The sequence below is a fragment of the Salmo salar genome, chromosome ssa04 (assembly GCF_905237065.1).
Source record: "Salmo salar chromosome ssa04, Ssal_v3.1, whole genome shotgun sequence".
NCBI classification, from domain to species: domain Eukaryota; kingdom Metazoa; phylum Chordata; class Actinopteri; order Salmoniformes; family Salmonidae; genus Salmo; species Salmo salar.
The window spans coordinates 56,415,937-56,438,941 of record NC_059445.1 but is presented as its reverse complement, the minus strand read 5'-3'; the positions used below and the strand labels follow the sequence as shown (position 1 = coordinate 56,438,941).

Sequence of the window (23,005 nt, the reverse complement as noted above, 5' to 3'; positions counted from 1 at the left end):
TTGCAATTCCATTGAATTTAGGATAGTTTAACCAAAATATGCCACAAGATGTAATGGATCTTCTCAGAGAAGTAGAGGAGTCAGGCGCAGGACACAGGGATGAAGGTAAACAAAACGTGTTTACTAAAATTATTCAATCCATCTTCTCATAAAAATACATAGTCTGGAGAAACACCTCCAACTACACTAAACAGACAAACATTCACCGACAAGACAAACAGGAAATGCAGAGGTTTAAATAATGAACATAATTAGGGAAACTCAAAACAGGTGTACACAATAAAGACAAAACCAAACGAACAGTGAAACATCGATCGGTGGCAACTAGTAAGCTGGTGACGTCGAACGCCGAACGCCGCCTGAACAAGGAGAGGGGTCGACTTCGGTGGGAGTCGTGACAGTACCCCCCCCCTGACGCGCGGCTCCAGCAGCGCGCCGACACCGGCCTCGGGGACGACCCGGAGGACTGGGAGCAGGGCGATCCGGACGGAAGCGATGAAAATCCTGGATTAATGATGGATCCAGGATGTCTTCCGCCGGTACCCAGCTTCACTCCTCCGGGCCATACCCCTCCCACTCCACGAGGTACTGAAGGCCCCTCGCCCGACGTCTGGAGTCCATAATGGCTCGTACGGTATATGCCGGGGCCCCCTCGATGTCCAGAGGGGGCGGAGGAACCTCCCGTACCTCCGACTGCTGGAGCGGACCAGTTACCACCGGCCTGAGGAGGGACACATGGAACGAGGGGTTAATATGATAATCAGGGGGAAGTTGTAACCTATAACAAACCTCGTTCAATCTCCTCAGGACTTTAAATGGCCCCACAAACCTCGGACCCAGCTTCCGGCAGGGCAGGTGAAGGGGCAGGTTTCGGGTCGAGAGCCAGACCCGATCCCCCGGTGCATAAACCGGGGCCTCACTGCGGTGGCTGTCGGCACTCGCCTTTTGCCGCCTGATGGCTCGTTGCAGACGTACATGGGCAGTGTTCCATGTCTCCTCCGAGTGCCGAAACCATTCATCCACCGCAGGAGCCTCGATCTGGCTCTGATGCCATGGTGCCAGGACCGGCTGATACCCTAGCACACACTGAAAAGGGGTAAGGTTAGTGGAAGAGTGGCGTAAGGAATTTTGGGCCATCTCCGCCCAAGGGATAAATGATGCCCACTCTCCCGGCCGGTCCTGGCAATAGGACCGCAGAAACCTACCCACCTCTTGGTTGACTCTTTCCACCTGCCCATTACTCTCGGGGTGGAACCCTGAGGTAAGACTGACCGAGACCCCCAGGCATTCCATAAACGCCCTCCAGACTCTAGACGTAAATTGGGGACCCCGATCAGAGACTATATCCTCAGGCACCCCGTAGTGCCGGAATACATGGGTAAATAGGGCCTCCGCAGTCTGTAGGGCCGTAGGGAGACCGGGCAAAGGAAGGAGACGGCAGGACTTAGAAAACCGATCCACAACGACCAGGATCGTGGTGTTCCCCCGTGACGGGGGAAGATCCGTCACGAAATCCACCGATAGGTGTGACCACGGTCGTTGCGGAACGGGAAGGGGTTGTAATTTCCCTCTGGGCAGATGTCTAGGTGCCTCGCACTGTGCGCATACCGAACAGGAGGAAACATAAACCCTCACGTCCTTGGCTAACGTGGGCCATCAGTACTTCCCCGTAAGGCAGCGCACCGTCCGACCTATACCAGGATGACCAGAGGAGGGTGATGTGTGGGCCCAACAGATCAAACGATCGCGAACATCAAACGGCACGGCTGGAATTATGGGAGTGGGCTCTGTGGACCGCTCCTCTGTATCATACAGCCGGGACAGTGCGTCTGCCTTGACGTTATGGGAATCTGGTTTATAAGAAAGAGTGAAAGAAAAGTGTGTGAAAAACATAGCCCACCTAGCCTGGCGAGGGTTCAGTCTCCTCGCTGCCCGAATATACTCCAGATTTCGGTGGTCAGTCCAAATGAGGAAAGGGTGTCTAGCCCCCTCAAGCCAATGTCTCCACGCTTTCAGAGCCCCGACAACAGCTAACAACTCCTTATCCCCCACGTCATAGTTTCGCTCCGCCGGGCTGAGCTTCTTCGAAAAGAAAGCACAGGGGCGGAGTTTTGGTGGGTTACCCGAGCGCTGAGATAGCACAGCCCCTATTCCAGCCTCGGATGCATCCACCTCAACTATGAACGCTAAGGAGGGATCAGGATGCGCCAGCACTGGAGCCGTGGTAAACAGAGCCTTCAGGTTACCAAAAGCTCTGTCCGCCTCAGCCGACCACCGCAACCGCACCGGTCCCCCCTTCAGTAAGGAGGTAATGGGAGCCGCCACCTGGCCAAAGCCCCGGATAAACCTCCGGTAGTAGTTGGCAAACCCTAAAAACCACTGCACCTCCTTTACCGTGGTTGGAGTCGGCCAATTACGCACGGCTGAAATGCGGTCAGTCTCCATCTCCACCCCTGACGCGGACAAACGGTACCCAAGGAAGGAGACGGACTGTTGAAAGAACAGACATTTCTCCGCCTTGACGTAAAGGTCATGCTCCAACAGTCGACCAAGCACCGTACGCACAAGGGACACATGCTCAGCGCGGGTGGTGGAGTATATGAGAATATCATCTATATACACCACTACACCCCGCCCGTGCAGGTCCCTGAAGATCTCATCCACAAATGATTGGAAGACGGATGGAGCATTCATTAACCCATACGGCATGACGAGGTACTCATAGTGCCCAGATGTAGTGCTAAATGCCGTCTTCCACTCATCCCCTCCCCTGATACGCACCAGATTGTACGCGCTCCTGAGGTCCAATTTTGTGAAGAAGCGCACCCCGAGCAATGACTCTGTCATACTGGCGATCAGAGGTAGCGGGTAACTGTATTTCACAGTAATCTGGTTCAAACCTCGATAGTCAATGCACGGGCGTAAACCTCCATCCTTCTTCTTCACAAAAAAGAAGCTCGAGGAGACAGGTGAAATGGAGGGCCGAATGTATCCCTGTCCCAGAGATTCAGCGACATATGTTTCCATATCCGCCGTCTCCTCCTGTGACAGAGGATACACGTGACTCCTGGGAAGTGCAGCACCCTCCAGGAGATTTATCGCACAATCCCCCGGTCGATGGTGTTGGTAATTGAGTCGCCTTCCTTTTACAGAAGGCGATTGCCAAATCGGCATATTCGGGGGGAATGTGCATGGTGGAAACCTGGTTTGGACTTTCCACCGTAGTGGCACCTAAGGAAACACCTAAACACCTCCCTGGACACTGACAGGACCATCCCTTGAGAACCCTCTGTTGCCACAAAATAATAGGATCATGAGAAGCCAACCAGGGAAGCCCCAATACAACGGGAAACGCAGGAGCGTCAATCAGAAAGAGACTAATACTCTCTTCATGACTCTCCTGCGTCACCATAGCAATGGGAACTGTGACCTCCCTAATCAGCCCAGACCCCAAAGGACGACTATCTAGGGCATGTATAGGGAAGGGAACATCAACGGGAACAATAGGAATCCCTAATCTATTGGCCAAAGACCGATCTATAAAGTTCCCAGCTGCGCCTGAATCTACTAGCGCCTTATGCTGGGAATGCGGGGAAAACCCCGGAAATCTTATAGACAACCACATGTGAGCAACATGGGGGTCTGGGTGAGTCGTGTGCCTACTCACCTGAGATGAACCACCAGTGTTTCGCCTACCACCTCGACTACCTGGAAAACCTCCCCAGCACCGACCAGCAGTGTGTCCTCTGCGGTCACCTCTGGTGCATGGAACGGTTTCCCCTCCGGTCTCCCTAGTACCAGCCCCGCCCAACTCTATTGGTGTTGGGTCTAAGGGACTGGAGGATGGAACCAACGGACCCCGATCCGGACGTCCGCGGGAGGCCAGCAGGTTATCCAGCTGGATAGATAAGTCCATCAGCTGGTCCAGGTGGAGGGTGGTGTCCCTGCAGGCTAGCTCCCTACGAACGTCCTCTCGCAAACCACACCTGTAGTGATCGATCAGGGCCTGCTCATTCCATCCTGCACCAGCCGCCAGAGTTCTAAAATCCAGTGCAAACTCCCGAGTGCTCCTCATCTCCTGCTTTAAATGGAACAAGCGCTCTCCCGCCGCTTTTCCTTCTGGTGGATGATCAAACACTGCCCGAAAGCGGCGGGAGAAATCCTCGTAGTTTTCCCGAGTCGGGTCTTCCACCTCCCAGATGGCGTTAGCCCACTCTAGGGCTTTACCAGTCAAACAGGAGATAAGGGCGCTCACTCTCTCGCGTCCCGAGGGCGGCGGCTGGACAGCCGCCAGGTAGAGCTCTAGCTGGAGTAGGAACCCCTGACAACCGGCAGCTGCTCCGTCATACGCTCCCGGGAGCGAGAGCCGAATCCCACCGGATCCAGACGGCGGTTGGATAGGATCCAGAGGTGTACCGGGCGGTGGTGTGGCTGGGTCGACGGGACATCCTTTCCTCTCCACTCTATCCATGGTCAGCAGCACGCAATCCATGGCCGTCATTAGATCCTGGATCATTTTAGCCTGCTGCTGAACGTGCTCCTCTAGATGACTAGGAGAACTGGCTGCTCCTGCTGACTCCATTCCGGGTCGGTGATTCTGTAATGGATCTTCTCAGAGAAGTGGAGGAGTCAGGCGCAGGACACAGGGATGAAGGTAAACAAAACGTGTTTACTAAAATTATTCAATCCATCTTCTCATAAAAATACATAGTCTGGAGAAACACCTCCAACTACACTAAACAGACAAACATTCACCGACAAGACAAACAGGAAATGCAGAAGTTTAAATAATGAACATAATTAGGGAAACTCAAAACAGGTGTACACAATAAAGACAAAACCAAACAAACAGTGAAACATCGATCGGTGGCAAGTAGTAAGCCGGTGACGTCGACCGCCGAACGCCGCCTGAACAAGGAGAGGGGTCGACTTTGGCGGGAGTCGTGACACAAGACCTAGAATTGCCTTATGTGTATCGCCCAAAAAGGTTCACTGTTATAAGCAACATTTTTAATGAATTTAAGCAACATTTACCAGAAAGTTTCCAACCCTTCGCAACCCTAGTTGTGTAGTAAGCTGTTAGTAGCCCATGTGCCTCACCATAATAATTTTGTCCCATTTCCGCTCCTTATTTCACCTACTGTTCTGACTTGGTGGTGCACATGTAGCCTATAACCTGTTTTAAAGAAATGTCAACCTCGAATATTGTAAGAGCTTTCATTGTCTGCTTATATGCCCCCTTTATTTATCCTACGGTTCTAACTTGGTGTACAGGGAGAATACTATAAGAACATCTGTTGCTGTACATTTCAAAAATGCTGGACAAATAGTTATATTGAGTAAGTTCATCCTAGCTCACTCATTAATGTCTTAGTCAAAATCACAGATTGCCTCTTATCCGCTCATCGTTCCCTTATCGTTCCCTTATTCCATACGTACATCTCAATTGTCAGTAGAAACCACTGACAATTGTTGCCAGACAAGGCTCCGCTGATAGCCAGGTGTAACAGTGGTAAGGTGTTGGGACTGCTGTTGGGACTCTGCTGTTGGGACAGCTTTTTGTGGGCACTGTTTGTCACCGTTATAGTCCAATTAATGTATTGTTTAGTGTTGTGTAGTGGCTTTGCAGTCATGCATCTGAAAACAAAGTTTGCCCCACCAAGATTTACAATTTACACTGACCATATCCTATACCTGCTACATGATAGATGTTAGATACTTTTTTTGATGGATCGTTGGTGGAACGCTGCAGAGATGCGTCTCTACAACAGCACCATGGAGAGGTGCGCTGGGAATGGACAAGCTAAATATTTTGCTCCCCTGCCTTTGACAAAGTGTGCACTGCTTATCAAAGGGCGTCATCAGCACTCACCTAAAATGCCCATATGCCACTGGTTGAGAGAAATTGTCAATGAATTTGGGCAGAATTATGTCTGGTCAGTTTAGCTCAGAAAATGCCGGCTTGTCAATCTGCCACCATAGTCGGCCGCCTTATGTAGGCCCGAACAGTTTGTGGGCATCGTTTGTCACCGTTATAGTCCAATTAATGTATTGTTTAGTGCTGTGTTGTGGGTTTAGTGGCATGCATATAAAAAAGAAATATGCCGTTTGCTCCACCAAGATTTACATGCTAAAATCGCCACTGATAAATACCAACTGGTTGGTTCGTTTTTCGACAAATTCCCTTTTTATATTCAAGTGGGAGTTGGTGGGTAGGCCAGTAATACCTCAGTCACTCTGCTCAGTGCTCACCTGTTCAGGTAACTGAGGTATTACTGAGCTATTGTAAGCCGTTAGAGACCACATTGTCACATTTGCAACACCCTCTTCTGCTCATCCTATGTCTCCTTGAACTGCTGCCTCTCCCCCAGTACTCTCTCCCCGTCCCTCTCTCTTTCTCTGTGTGTGTGTGGTTGTGTGGGCGGAGACAGGTGTGCTGGAGTCAGAGCAGATCCCCACCAGCTGCAACCTGTTCCATACTCAAGACCTCTACAAATACTCAGCCCTGCCACTTCCACACTGCCAGATCGTAATCTCTGCTCAGACAGTCTACGACTCTAGCTGTTTTTTACTATTCAGATCCTGTTGTGTCTGTTTTCCTTGCCTGACGCTGTTTTCCCCTCCGCTACAGTTCTGCCCGCTCTGACTCCGGTCCCTGTCTCCAGTGCCATGTCTCGTCATCCTGCTACTGTCCTGGAATCCACACTACTCCCTTGGATTCCCCTCCGGACCTGCTTACCCTGTCCCAACCCCTCTCGCCTCAGCCTTAGCCTCTGCACCTGGTTTCCTGCAACCCACTCGAGCTTCCCCTGGCCTGCACTCCATCTTCCCTCTGTGTTTCAATAAATATCTTGGTTACTTCATCCCAGTTTCCTCGTCTGAGTCTGCTCTTGGGTTCCACTCCACGTAACACACATAACACAACTGATGCAGTTTGAATCAGCTATATGAATAGTAGGCTACACATAATGCATTTCCAATGCTATGACTAGAGCATCACTGATTTTCAAAGGTTTTTGTATGTTTTTGCCAGGCTGATGTTTGCAGGGTACGTTATAGACGGCATACTGATATGCACCTACTGCAGCCTCCCTCAGAGTCAGGGTATTTCAACAACAGTGTCCACTGCCCTTTAATTCTTTAATGGGAGGGACAGGGAGCAAAGAGCATCTACATTGACATATCCCCACAGTCAATTAGTGACTTCCGCTCAGCTAGCTCCAGACTATAGGGTGCATGTTACTGCAGAGCAAACAATGGGACACTAAAAATTGGTATAACATTAAGAAACAGACAGTGTTGAATTAGATTGGTGTGTTTTTGGTGTGTTCTGTAATGTCATTTAGAGGAGAGAATTTTTTGGGCCTGTTTCCAATCACTTAGCTGCCCGTGAAGGGTGCTTGACATGCTGGTAATCAGACAAGGGGAAGGATTGTTTTGCCAAATACATTAATTTTGATGGGGTTGTCACTGCATTCTAATTTTATAAATAGAAAGTGATGATGCTTTTGGATCACAAATGGTCAAATTGATTAAGGTTAGGGTTAGAGACAGGTATATTATTGTCCCTTGTTCATCCGGGATAGAACAGCTGTAGTGGGATCTGCACATAGTGGAGCACATGACGGAAGTGAAGTGACACTGACAGTCTCATGGTCACAATCAAGTGATCAAGGGTGGAGCTCCAGGAACCTGAGCACAGAGTATGAGATGACTATATTACCCCCACAAGCTGGGCTATTATCTTAGGAGGGGGTTATTTATTTATGTATTATATCAAGGTGGGGCAAACAGTGTATGAAGGGTGGAGTGCCAGGTCATGACCAATAGTAAGCATAGACATGAATTATTCACAGTGGATTAAATTCCAGAGTGAAGGAAAGAAAAAGAGGGGAGGGAGAGAGAGAGAGTGAGGGAGAGAGAATGTCAGTGAATGTGTGTGTGTGCATGTGTGAGCATGCGTGTTCATATTCCTGCATTAATTTGTGTGTGCTGGTGAGAGCATCTGTATGCGTGCGTGCGTGCGTGTGTGAGTGAGCGTGCGTGCGTGTGTGAGTGAGCGCGCACGCATGTGTGTCTGTGTGTGCGTGCGTGCGTGTGAGCGAGCGTGTGGGCAATGTGCCACAGACCCTCTATAGGACTTACTGTGCGAGCTCCGGCTCCCTGCACCGGATCCTAGTGTCAGTCCAGTCCATTCTTTATAACTGGGGGAATCCTTCAGCCCATTAATCTAGCCACAGAAGGACACAGAGCTCACATCTGCTAATAGAGCCCTGCCAAAGAGCCAACGGTTACTCTTACATAATGACTGTGTAAGACCAGAGAGACAGCTAGTTTTCTGTTTACATCTTTTCTTCAGCACATATTCCTTACAATCTTAGGAAAGCTTAGATGTTTAGAGAATCAATGGCAAAAATCTAAGCGGTGGATCTGAGCCTCTTTATCCATGTTGGATCCCTTACTCTGCACTGGAATAGGAGGCATGGTCATGTGCATGGTAGTGGTGTAGTGAAAATAAGAAATGAACAGGGTCAGGGCTGAGTTACCAGTGTTTCTCTAGATTAGCTCTGGGCCAGAGGGTAATCGCTGACTCCTCAGCGTGCCTGTGACATACCCACAGTGAGTCCAAAGGCCATGCTTTTATGACACACATGGTTTTTCTATATGAGCGTCTGTGTCTCGTGTTTCCAGGGTCCCTGCCTCCATGGCAACGGAGATTTGCATAGTCTTTTTCAGTGGCGACCCGTCAGTCAGGGCAGATGGGGCAGAGCCCCAATTGTTTTGAGCCCCACCTGTTTAGCTAAAAAATATAGAGAGACATTTTTATGTATATGTTTTTTTTTTTTTTTTCCCCGTTTTGCATGTTGTTTTGGAATTAATACATGTCACATATCAGTTTGAAAACTGCATAAAGCTGCATGGTCTCTTTTTTGCTTTCTTGAGTAAGGCAGCTCTAAAATGCAGGTGTTTTAGCCTAGCTCAGTGCTTTCTGTGGTAGTGGGGCAGCCAGCGGAAAATACGGAGTGTAGGGGTTGGTAATGCTCTCTTGTTGCTCCGTGATTGGCTCTGTGTTCTGTCACTCATGGGGACACAACGTCACTGCAAAATCTATGGGGAGAGCTCGAAAATTCAAGCACCTTGGGTGCTGCCATAGAGTTACATTAGAAGTGCCCATTCAAGAAAGCTCAAGGTCATTGGCCACAGATAGAATTGCGTCAAATCACGTTATATCTACAGTATCTTTGATTGGACTGGTCATGTAGCTAGAAAGCTACATGTAGCAGTCATCATCATGAATCAAGTCAACAATCCACTGGCAAATCCTTTACAATCCTTGTCATATGAAGATAAATTATGAAGAGATATTATAGATCAAACATATCGGTGCTCATCAGCCATTGGACATAAACATTACACAACAAGTTGTAAATCTCAAATTCAACAATGAGTGGTTTGGAAGGAATCAGTGGCTAACTGCAAGCGTTGCAAAGCAATCACTAGCCTACTATTCAGTGGAGTGGATGTGTGGTCCAAGTCTGCCGTCAATCCAGCATGACTTCTGTCACTTTCAAAACAATTGGAAACACGGAATTGGGAAATCTCAGACTTCAGTGAGTTCATGACAACTGGGACCTCGGAAAAAAACGAGCTCCGACTGGGAAAATACGTTTTGAACTCGGAATTCCAAGTTGGGAACTCAGGCCTCTTTCTAGAGCCCCAACCTGAAGATCACTAACGTCATGATTCAACCTTGTTTTTTCCGACTTCCCAGTTGTCTTGAAAGCACCATAAATGCAGAGAATGCCAGACTTTAATGATAAAGATTAATGACAAAATTTGCCCACGAAGGATTGCTGCGCTACCTTCCTGTTCAAGTGAGCACAGCACAACAAGGTGAGTCTAAAAATGCTGCTGCATAAATTATGTAATATGCCAGGGAGATATTTATACTGTAGCTAAGAAAGTAATACTACTTGTATGTTGTGTAGTAAGCTGTTAGTAGCCCATGTGCCTCACCCTAATAATTTGGTCCATTTTCCCCTCATAATGTACAGGGAGAATTTTGTAAGAACGGCCCATGTTCTGAATTCTGTCGCTGTACATTTCAAAAGTGCTGAACAAATAGTTATATTGACTACATCATCCTAGCTCGCTCATTAATGTCTTAATCGAAATTACGGGTTACCTCTTATGCGCTAGTTGTCCCCTTATGCCATAGTTTGTACAGCTCAATTGTTAGTATAAACCACATTTGTTTAAGCAAGTCAGCCATATAAGCTATGTTTTTTTTTAAATGCAGTAAATGCGGCTGAATGAACTGTTTTGCTGCCAGACAAGGCTCCGCTGATAGCCAGGTGTAACAGTGGTAAGGTGTTAGGACTGCTGTTGGGACTCTGCTGTTGGGACAGCTTTATGTAGGCCCTAACAGTTTGTGGGCACCGTTTGTCACCGTTATAGTCCAATTAATGTATTGTTTAGTGTTGTGTTGTGTCGTGGCTTTGCTGTCATGCATCTAAAAAAAAAAGATTTACAATTTACACTGACCATATCCTATACCTGCTACATGATATATGTTAGATACTTTTTTTGATGGAACGTGGTGGAGCGTTGCAGAGATGCGTCTCTACAACAGCACCATGGAGAGGTGAGCTGGGAATGGACAAGCAAAATATTTTGCTCCCCTGCCTTTGACAAAGTGTGCACTGCTTATCAAAGGGCATCATCAGCACTCACCTAAAATGCCCATATGCCACATTGAGAGAATCTGTCAATGTATTTGGGCAGAATTTTGTGAGGTTTTATGTGTTGTTGTTGGAGGTGGTCTTGGTCAGTTTAGCTCATAAAATGCCAGCTTGTCAATCTGCCGCCATAGTCGGCCGCCTAATGAGCGGGCCGGCCGTAGTATGTATGAACCGGTCCATGGGGACTATAGATTTTTTGAACTGGGTGGTTTGAGCACTGAATGCTGATTGGCTGACAGCTGTGGTATATCAGACCATATACCACGGGTATGACAAAACATTTATTTTTACTGCTCTAACTACGTTGGTAACCAGTTTCTAATAGCAATAAGGCACCACGAGGTTTGTGGTAGATCAAATAAAATCAAATAAAATTTGATTAGTCACATGGGCCGAATACAGCAGGTGTTGACCTTACAGTGAAATGCTTACTTACGAGCCCCTAACCAACAATGCAGTTAAAAAAAAATATGAGTAAGAATAAGAAATAAAAGTAACAAGTAATTAAAGAGCAGCAGTAAAATAACAATAGCGAGACTATACACAGGGGGTGTACCGGTACAGAGTCCGTTTAGTTGAGGTAATATGTGCATGTAGGCAGAGTTATTAAAGTGACTATGCATAGACAAGTGACTGCGTCGTGCCTAAGAACAGCCCTTAGCCGTGGTATATTGGCCATATACCACATCTCCTCGTGCCTTATTGCTTAGCTGCATAGCTGCATAGATTCCCTTTGGACTGTAAAATGAAATTACTCAATATCGCCATCTGCCGACTTTTGGGCTAGCATCAAGTCTCGTTGAGGAATAAAGTCTAGTTATAAAAAGTGAGTGGTTTGAAGATAAAGCAAATACACACAATATCAACCAGATAAACAAGCGAATTCAAGAGGCGTACAAAAGTCTAATATCATGCTTTTATTGTAAGGGCTACAACCCTTCAAAGCTTTCAACGGTGGGGAGTGGTGGGAAAAGTACCCAATTGTCATACTTGAGTAAAAGTAAAGATACCTTAATAGAAAATGACAAGTAAAAGTATTATATACTTAAGTATCAGAAGTAAATGTAATTGCAAAAATATACTTAAGTATCAAAAGTATAAATCATTTCAAATTCCTAGTATTACGCAAACCAGACGGCACAATTTTCAATTTTTTTTTCAATTTACGGATAGCCAGGGGCACTCTCAAACACTCAGGCATAATTTACAAACGAAGCATTTGTGTTTAGTGAGTCCTCCAGATCCGAGTCAGTAGGGATGACCATTTTCCTGTCCTGTTGAGTGGGCATTCAAAATGTAATGAGTTATTTTGGGTGTCAGGGAAACTGTAGAGTAAAAAGTACATCATTTTGTTTAGGAATGTAGTAAAGTAGAAGTAGTTAATATGAATAGTAAAGTACAGATGCCCCCCAAAACGACTTAAGTAGTACTTGAAAGTATTTTTACTTAAGTACTTTAAGCCACTGGGAACCGTGGCACGCAAGTAGGATCTGACGTTCATTCACGAGGACAAATGATGTGGCAAAAATCAAAGGGTGAATCGCAAAGAAATAGTGCCAATGTATCCTTAACGCCGAAATTGTATGCGCCCTTTGCACTACATTTTATGATTTTTTTCCTGGATTGTATAAAAATGAATAGGTTTCAATTGTGAATATTCTACATAAAATGCTAATCGTGATTGGAAATTACACTTTTTGAAACATAAATAGGTGTATTCGTCCGCTCCACTGAAGTACACTGCCATTTCCGGATTGTTTCTCTCCCGAGCAGCCTCCACCACCGCCATTGAAGGTCCAGGGTGTTCAGTGCAGCGGTAGCAGACGGTCATCACTGGGGAAGCAAGTAAACAGTAAAAGGACAATTACAATCACCAGTATATTGACAACACATTTTCATACAAGTCTAAGAGTCTACCCAATTGGACTTTAAACTAGCCTTTCCCTGGCTGCCCGGCTAGGATCTGAGAAGAAGCCGTAGTGAGAATCGGGAGGAGAGCAAAGGAACCGCCATGGCTCAGATCCTGCCTATTCGCTTTCAGGAGCACCTGCAGGTAACGTTATGTTGAATGAATGGTGATATTTCTGAAATTGTGATGTATTACTTTCCTCATTCATTGTTCATTAGGATACTAACATAACCGACGAGTAACAAGCATCGCTTATCTCTGAATGATAATGACCTCAACATAATGTTGGCTGAGTTAGCTAGTTAGCTAATCATGACATCGTCGCCCAGCTCGGTGGGACGCTGACTATGGATTACATTAGTTAACTAGATAAAGTAACTATGTAGATATCGTTTCTAACTAGCGAGCAAGTTGTCTTACCCATTGGTATGGACAGCGAAGTCGTTAGTAGGCCAATAACTTATTGTTAAAGTTAGCTACAAAATAGGTAGTTTGCCAACTAACCAGTATGAGACCAGCTAACGTTAGCTTAGCCTAAATCTACTAACTAACTACTCACGTATGTGTTGTAGCTAGCTAGCTACATTAAAGAAATAAATTAATTCCAATTCAGCAATAAACCATCTGTCGTTAACTATGATGCCGGGTGTTTTGGTGTTTATCCGCACGTTATAGCTAGCTCAATGTGATGACCATTCAACCCGGATCAAATATTAGTAAGCTAAAGTTAGCCAGCCACCTATACTAGCTAGTTTAGCTAACATTGTTCCTGTCACAGATCTGAACTATCAGCGAGTTGAGTTTCATTTCCATTTACACTTGTTCTTGCCTTTAGTTTTGAATAAGCAGTTCTAACTCAGCCGGTGGAGTGAGGTCACTAGATAACACCAAGCCTGATAGTCATTTCCCTCAATGTCAGTACTCAAGAATAGGCAACGTTTCATTCTTTCCGTCACCAACAGTATCATGAAAATCCTTTCATTCATGCAGATTAGGTTAAGTGGGCTGCCTGCATCACAATTCTAGTGCTTTTCTGGTAGTAGTGAATGGACATTACCTTCTGAGTATACACACCTTGATAGTATGAGAGCATGTGTATGACACACCTTCACACGTAAGCAGATAAGGCTTTGGCATGTACTTTTGCATTGGCTTTGTCATTTACTTTTGTATGAATGCATACTGACTAATGATTTTCCATCACAGATAAGTTGTATTACTGTTCTGTTAATGAAATAACTTTAAACTCTTGGGCAGTATGGCTGTAGTTTATTTTCAGTGGACAATTTATTTTTAGCTTTTATTTAACTAGGCAATGACTGCCTACACTGGCCAAACCCGGATGACGCTGGGCCAATTGTGTGCTGCTCAATCACGTCTGGTTGTGATACAGCCTGGATTTGAACCAGGGTTTCTGTAGTGACGCCTCAAGCACTGAGATGCAGTACCTTAGACCGCTGCGCCACTCGGGAGCCCAAAACAATTACCACAAGCACTAAAATGCTACGCAAATGACATCTGACAGAGAAGACGATATAGTGTTAAAGAATCAGACCAATGAAAAAGCCTTCCTCTATTAGGCAATATGTGTGACTGGGTGTTTGTGGTTTTGAATGACCACACCTTAGCCTGACATAGGCTACATCATGTCATGGTGACTATTAAGCTCACAGTAGGTCAAGTTGAGGAAGTGGAAAACATTTATGCTCCTTGGAGTGCATGTATTGTGTCAAGACTGCTGGCTTGAAAGATCTCTAAGTGAGCTAGCTAATGAATAAATCAGTCTCTGGTCTTTTTGTGGAGCCTCAGATTCAGAACGAGACATGCGATCCGCCTACATCTTGGTTTCTGAAAAATAATTAGTTTTACATTGTATTTATTTGTTGCTAGACACAATGCAAAGTTGGTTTATTTTAAGTTCTTTGGGCTCAAATCCCGTTAACGGGATCGATTTGACAACATCCGGTGAAATGGCAGAGCGCCAAATTCAAAAGAAATTATAAAAAAGATTTAACTTTCATACATTCACAAGTGCAATACACCAAATTAAAGCTGAACTTCTTGTTAATCTAGCCACCGTATCAGATTTCAAAAAGACTTTACGGCGAAAGCAAACCATGCGATAATCTGAGGACAGCGCCCAGCATACCAACACATGAAAATCAGATTTCAACCCACCAGGCGCGACACAAAAGTCAGAAATAACGATTTAATTCATGCCTTACCTTTGAAGAACTTCTTCTGTTGGTACTCCAATATGTTGGCACGTTTGATAAAAAAAAAAAAACACCGGTTCCAACTCGCGCAACATGACTACAAAATATCTTAAGCTACCTGTGATCTTGATCCATACATTTCAAACAACTTTCCTAATACAACTTTAGGTATTTTTTTAACGTAAATAATCAATAAAATTTAAGACGGGATAAACTGTTTAATACCGGAGGAAAACAAAGAGAGCACGTTCCAGGTCGTGCGCATCAAAACATTAGAGTGCACTCGGCTGGACCCTCGTTCTGAACTGCCATACTTCTTAATTTCTCTAAAGAAAAACATCAACCAATTTCAAGACTGTTGACATCTAGTGGAAGCTATAGGAACTGCAAGCATATTTCTATTAAAATGGGTTTACCATAGAAAATCAATGGAAAACAGATTGACCTCAAACAAATTTCCCTGGATGGATTGTGCTCGGGGTTTCGCCTGCCAAATCAGTTCTGTTATACTCAGACATTATTCAAACAGTTTTAGAAACTTTTGTGTTTTCTATCCAAATCTACCAATTATATGCATATCCTAGCTTCTGGGCCTGAGTAGCAGGCAGTTTACTTTGGGCACACTTTTCATCCGGACGTGAAAATAGCGCCCCCAAGCCTAGAGAAGTTAAAGCATGTCTCACACAAAACCGTTAGGAGAGGTGGAAATATGTAGTATTTATTTTTCTGTCAGAATAATAGCTTTACCACAATGCTTATAGACAAAGCGCTGCGTGTGACTGAGACTGCATCACTTTTGCTGTTAAATTGTGCAGTTTTCCCTCTACATCTGGAGTTGTGCTGTTTTTGCTATTACATTGATTCTAGTTTCTCTTTTCTCATGGATATTGCATGGTGTCTGAGGGGAATCGCAACTGTAATTTCTCAGTATTTCAAACTGTGGTGTAAAATGATAGGATATTCTCCGGAGGATTATGGCTAACCACAGATGTTGGAGAGGTGAAGGGATGAAAAAAAATATTTCTTTCTGTCACTGTGAGCCAATGTTGTTGGAGGGCTGTCCTCTGTTTTTTTTCTTCTGCAGACGGGAATGGTGATAACACAAATGAACCCTGCAGGCGTAGTCCCAAACACTAGACCTAGTATCCACTCCAGCCTTTGCTGCTGCACAGTGCATTCACAGCAATAGCCCTTAGGGCCAGGATGATACCAGTATTGCAATATTTCTTTCCATGGCTAAAATGAAAACGCCAAGCAGACCTAACTCTTTGGTCCTTTAAAAACCTGCTGTATGTAAAATATGATGTGCTTCCGCTTGGAAAATCAATGAATGTGACTCTGGATGACAACATAATGATGTTTGTTTCCAACGTTAGAGCTGTTTTCCTAAAGTTAAATCCGTTTAGTTTTTCTTTGCCACGATACTAACAATTATCAAGAAATTGGTATCGTCCCGGCCTTAATAGCACTCCATATCGCTAATGTACCTGTACTGAAGATACATTTGATTAGTCAAATGTATCTAAATATAGCTTTAGTTATTCATACATCACGTCTGAGGTTGACAAGCCCCTGTAAAGACCTTTATTCTGTGGAATTATAATATACAGTTTATGGTGAGTTTTATGCCCTTGAAGGGTCTCTAATTGCAGGATGGGTGTTCCAGAAGATAGAGGAAGGTGGGACTGTTTAGATAATGTACTGGCTATTCTGTGAATTGAGATTGAGCTAAACTGGCACTGTAGTTTGTAGCTGTAGGGTGTGTGAGGCAGGGGTGTTGTGTACCACATCCACCATCTTTCTCATGCATCCTGAGTGAGACTTAATACTAGTACTCTGTCTATGAATTATAGATTTTTACTGAAATTACCAATACTATGTGTGTAGAATTCACATTGACCTCTGGTGCTTGCTTCCGTTTTAAGGCTGTGTGAAGTTATTCTAGACATGAAAGCATTTTCAGTGCAAAGCCAGAAAAGGATATTGTGCTCTCACTATGCATTGCATTTATTTACTAGTTTCTGTTGCCTAACAGCACCTGCAGTGCACAAGTTTAGTGTAATAAGAAGTGGGGATGTTATAACTGAAGTAGCCTATGTATCCTTTGATTTCTGTGTCATTGGCACGTCAGTCATTGTATGTGACTTATATATATATATATTGCTCAAAAAAATAAAGGGAACACTTAAACAACACAATGTAACTCCAAGTCAATCACACTTCTGTGAAATCAAACTGTCCACTTAGGAAGCAACACTGATTGACAATAAATTTCACATGCTGTTGTGCAAATGGAATAGACAACAGGTGGAAATTATAGGCAATTAGCAAGACACCCCCAATAAAGGAGTGGTTCTGCAGTTGGAGACAACAGACCACTTCTCAGTTCCTATGCTTCCTGGCTGATGTTTTGGTCACTTTTGAATGCTGGCGGTGCTTTCACTCTAGTGGTAACATGAGACGGGAGTCTACAACCCACACAAGTGGCTCAGGTAGTGCAGCTCATCCAGGATGGCACATCAATGCGAGCTGTGGCAAGGTTTGCTGTGTCTGTCAGCGTAGTGTCCAGAGCATGGAGGCGCTACCAGGAGACAGGCCAGTACATCAGGAGACGTGGAAGAGGCCGTAGGAGGGCAACAACCCAGCAGCAGGACCGCTACCTCTGCCTTTGTGCAAGGAGAAGCAGGAGGAGCACTGCCAGAGCCCTGCAAAATGACCTCCAGCAGGCCACAAATGTGCATGTGTCTGCTCAAACGGTCCGAAACAGACTCCATGAGGGTGGTATGAGGGCCCGACGTCCACAGGTGGGGGTTGTGCTTACAGCCCAACACCGTGCAGGACGTTTGGCATTTGCCAGAGAACACCAAGATTGGCAAATTCGCCACTGGCGCCCTGTGCTCTTCACAGATGAAAGAAGGTTCACACTGAGCATGTGTCAGAGTCTGGAGACGCCGTGGAGAACGTTCTGCTGCCTGCAACATCCTCCAGCATGACCGGTTTGGTGGTGGGTCAGTCATGGTGTGGGGTGGCATTTCTTTGGGGGGCCGCACAGCCCTCCATGTGCTCGCCAGAGGTAGCCTGACTGCCATTAGGTACCGAGATGAGATCCTCAGACCCCTTGTGAGACCAGATGCTGGTGCGGTTGGCCCTGGGTTCCTCCTAATGCAAGACAATGCTAGACCTCATGTGGCTGGAGTGTGTCAGCAGTTCCTGCAAGAGGAAGGCATTGATGCTATGGACAGGCCCGCCCGTTCCCCAGACCTGAATCCAATTGAGCACATCTGGGACATCATGTCTCGCTCCATCCACCAACACCACGTTGCACCACAGACTGTCCAGGAGTTGGCGGATGCTTTAGTCCAGGTCTGGGAGGAGATCCCTCAGGAGACCATCCGCCACCTCATCAGGAGCATGCCCAGGCATTGTAGGGAGGTCACACAGGCACGTGGAGGCCACACACACTACTGAGCCTCATTTTGACTTGTTTTAAGGACATTACATCAAAGTTGGATCACCCTGTAGTGTGGTTTTCCACTTTAATTTTGATTGTGACTCCAAATCCAGACCTCCATGGGTTGATAAATTGGATTTCCATAGATTATTTTTGTGTGATTTTGTTGTCAGCACATTCAACTATGTACAGAAAAAGTATTTAATAAGATTATTTCTTTCATTCAGATCTAGGATGTGTTGTTTTAGTGTTCCCTTTATTTTTTTGAGCAGTGTATATATATCTATATCACACACACTCACCCTGGGGAGTCCAGCTGCCATCACTATTGCTTTACTTGCATATGCTGTTTCATGCGTGTTTCACGGATGGTATAGAGCGAGGTATGAGCAGTGGATTATGCAGAATATTTCCCACACATTGTCCTTCAACTGGGCCATTCATGATTGGCTGTAATTGGAAATGAAGACCCAAAGGTTCCCTTCAGTGTAAGTCACCCATTTACATGATGAAATGCAAAGCAGAGGCCTATGGTGCGACAGGTAGGCTAGTGTTTAGAGCGTTGGGCCAGTAACCGAAAGGTTGCTGGATCGAATCCTTGAGCTGACAAGGTAAAAATCTGTTGTTATGCCCCTGAGCGAGGCAGTTAACCCAGTGTTCTCCGGGCGCCGAAGACGTGGATGTCGATTTTAAGGCAGCCACCCGCACCTCTCTGATTCAGAGGGATTGGGTTAAATGTGGAAGACACATTTCAGTTGAAGGCATTCAGTTGTGCAACTGAATCTGTCAGCCTCCCTATCAGGTTTATGTCCACACTCCCTCTGGAGTGTCTTCATAAATCTCTGCTGTGCTGTCAGGTATCTGGGGCGGTAGGTGTAAGGCTCCATACACACAGGAGAGCTAACTAGCTCCCAGGAAACTACCAGGGCCTCACTTTGAGCCAATTGGTGCAGTATGGTCACATGAGTGGAGTCAGTCACTGACTCCTTTAAGGTCAGCCTCTCGTATCTGCTTCTGTGACGTCATGGTGCTCCATTGGGCAGGCGAAGGATGTTTTCTCACACACATATCCAGCCCAGTACTGCTGTTCTAATACAGCCACAGAGACCGAGCCAGCCACTCAGTCAGGTCCATTACTTTTTATTTTATTTTTATTTAACTAGGCAAGTCAGTTAACCTCTCTGGGCTAGGCGGGACGAATTCGTCCCACCTACGTAACAGCCACTTGAAGCCTGTGGCGCGATTTTCAAAACCTTAAAAATCCTATTACTTCAATTTCTCAAACATATGACTATTTTACAGCTATTTAAAGACAAGACTCTCGTTAATCTAACCACACTGTCCGATTTCAAAAAGGCTTTACAACGAAAGCAAAACATTAGATTATGTCAGCAGAGTACCAAGCCAGAAATAATCAGACACCCATTTTTCAAGCTAGCATATGTCACAAAAACCCAGAAGACAGCTAAATGCAGCACTCACCTTTGATGATCTTCATCAGATGACAACCCTAGGACATTATGTTATACAATACATGCATGTTTTGTTCAATCAAGTTCATATTTATATCAAAAACCAGCTTTTTACATTAGCATGTGACGTTCAGAACTAGCATACCCCCCGCAAACTTCCGGGGAATTCGCTAACATTTTACTAAATTACTCACGATAAACGTTCACAAAAAGCATAACAATTATTTTAAGAATTATAGATACAGACCTCCTCTATGCACTCGATATGTCCGATTTTTAAAATAGCTTTTTGGTGAAAGCACATTTTGCAATATTCTAAGTACATAGCCCAGGCATCACGGGCTAGCTATTTAGACACCCGGCAAGTTTAGCACTCACCATAATCATATTTACTATTATAAAAGTTTGATTACCTTTTGTTGTCTTCGTCAGAATGCACTCCCAGGACTGCTACTTCAATAACAAATGTTGGTTTGGTCCAAAATAATCCATCGTTATATCCGAATAGCGGCGTTTTGTTCGTGCGTTCCAGACACTATCCGAAATGGTAAAGAAGGGTCGTGCGCATGGCGCAATTCGTGACAAAAAAATTCTAAATATTCCATTACCGTACTTTGAAGCATGTCAACCGCTGTTTAAAATCCATTTTTATGCCATTTTTCTCGTAGAAAAGCGATAATATTCCGACCGGGAATCTCCTTTTCGGCAAACAGAGGAAAAAATCACAAAGGCGGGGGCGGTCAGGTCACGCGCCTAAGCCCAGAGTCCCTTGATCGGCCACTTGAGAAAGGCGATAATGTGTTTCAGCCTGGGGCTGGGATGACGACATTCAGGTTTTTCCCGGGCTCTGAGCGCCTATGGACGACGTAGGAAGTGTCACGTTAGAGCAGAGATCCTTAGTAAAAGATAGAGATGGAAAAGAAGTTCAAGAAATGGTCAGACAGGCCACTTCCTGTAAAGGAATCTCTCAGGTTTTGACCTGCCATTTGAGTTCTGTTATACTCAGACACCATTCAAACAGTTTTAGAAACTTTAGGGTGTTTTCTATCCATATGTAATAAGTATATGCATATTGTAGTTACTGGGTAGGAGTGGTAACCAGATTAAATCGGGTATGTTTTTTATCCAGCCGTGTCAATACTGCCCCCTAGCCCTAACAGGTTAAGAACGTTCTTATTTACAATGACGGCCTACACCAGATAAACGCTATTTGTTCAGCCAGCAGTAGCAGTACGATCTGCTTTAAAGCACACTTAAGTTCACCCAGACTGACCCCAGAGGCTGAGAACCTCATGGTGAACTGCACCACTGGGCCTATACGTTGAAGCCTCCCATCCACTTTATTCGTTCTCACTCTGACGGTGTCCTCTGTCCTCACTCATCCGGGGTCACTTGCATAGCTTGCATTTTTATAAATCAACCATTTATACAGCTGGCTGTATAGAACTGGACTTTTCCTCTCTCTGAGGTACAAGGGCTCTGACTGTTTTTCCAAGCATTATTGTTTTTCTTACACACCACACACACACTTGGTTTTCCTGGGAGTTGGAGCTAGTGTCTTGAACATAATGCATGTTGGACTCCTATTCACTGAGTGAAGACATTGTGCCTGGCCCTGTGTTGACAAAGGCTTCCCTTGCAAATACTATTCTGTAACAGAGGGTGTGAGGTCAAGTTTCCTCGCCTGTGCCAAGTGTTTGTTTATATTGAGAGGAAAAACTGGATATGTCAATAAATATCTAAGTGCTTATCAAATATCTAGGCAATGTTTCACTTCAATAAGGCCACTATCTTTATATTCCTTCCCACTTTATTCAAGAGATGGCTAGTTGTCTCTTGATAAAATGTTTTTGATTACATGGTAGATGGTCCTGGGAGCATCTGTAAGAACATCTATCTGCTTGATGTGACCCTACATGTAGTCGTCTAGTATTATCCTACTAGGGCTGCTAGCACAGAACAGAACATGCATCTCATTCTCTCTATTTATGCAGCTTGAACAAGTCACAACAATGTAACCAGTTCAGCTGAAAATGAGATGCCCTACTCAAGGTCACATACTGTACATTTCTCCTCCTACATGACTCTGCTCACTGCTTGAAAGTCTTTATGCATTTTACCACAGCAATAACTGGTGTCGAATGGCATTCAAATGGAAGACATTACATTTTACCCCACCACTAAACTTTGTTTAGTGCTTAATAGGTGTTAAACTTTTTATGCCTGCGCTCTTTAAAACCTCACCTTAAAAGGTTTGTGTGGGGAACTTTGAACTCTCACCTGGTAAGCAGCTGATATCTCGTGACATGCTTGTGAGGATATGGATTTGCTGAACACTTGACATTCCTCAGTGTAGGACACTTGAACGTTCGATAAAGCAGCAAAGCATTTCACAAAAAGGAAAAGCCACTAAACTATCTGGAAACCAACCCTCAGTCAGCAGAACTGGCTTGACCAGTGGCTGGACTCCTCTGTATTCCTCTTTTTATCTCTCCTTTCCCCCCCCTCTTCCCTTATATCTGTCAGACCAGAGCACCCGTCTTCCTTACCCCTGGGTTGGTGCTGGTCACATGTCCCCCGGCCCGTGGTCAATCTGTGAGACAATGGGCTCCTGCTTCCTGTTGTGGAGTAATAGAGCAGGTTGGAGCTGGACCCCCTGCAAGCCTCAGCACATCCTGCTTTTCCTTGAATCCCTGCAGGACGCAGGGGCTTTTGTGCTGAGCAAGGTTCCCTTGGCGGAAGGGAGGAAAAGCAAAGCTCTTGTTAAATCAGCAGATGGATGCATGGGTCTGCGGCTCGCTCAGGTTATGAGAAAGCTTCGCATGGGATTCGGGAAGTGTCTGATTTGCAGTTTAGCCTTAACATAAGTTTTGATTATAGCCAGGGAGAGAGAGTACAGTTGGAATCTCATTCGGTCCACACAGTGCACCACTACTGAACCACTTTCTGCCAGTGAGGCTGTAGTGTATTGGGTATCCATTTGATCCAGCCACTCCAGTGCATCTGGAACCAGGAGCTGCTAATATATTATAGAGCTACATCTAGATTTCCTGTCTGCTTCCCAGTGTTACGTAATAGAAGTCTGCAGAGCATGCTCCACTGTAGTGCCATTTTAAGATCTAGTTAGGGGTTTTCATGTGATTTGTGACAATGATGAGAGACATGGTTTGTAAAGGTAGTGGTGATGTTAATGGATGATGAGAGGTCTGATGGAT

General features: G+C 45.2%; 1 protein-coding gene across 7 annotated transcripts in view; it reads left to right on the top strand.

The window, feature by feature from the left end:
* The first annotated feature begins 12,395 nt into the window (after positions 1 to 12,395).
* LOC106603518 (clathrin heavy chain 1) overlaps positions 12,396 to 23,005 on the top strand; it is a 58,321-nt gene continuing 47,711 nt past the window's right edge. For 2 of the 7 annotated variants that reach the window (XM_014197315.2, XM_045717123.1), the window contains exon 1: positions 12,400 to 12,795. In XM_014197315.2, the coding sequence (XP_014052790.2) occupies positions 12,754 to 12,795 (42 nt within the window). In that variant the 5' untranslated portion in view covers positions 12,400 to 12,753. Of the gene's footprint in view, positions 12,796 to 23,005 lie in introns of all 7 variants that reach the window. The other 5 variants (XM_014197311.2, XM_014197310.2, XM_045717122.1 and 2 more) reach the window with 5 other exon arrangements.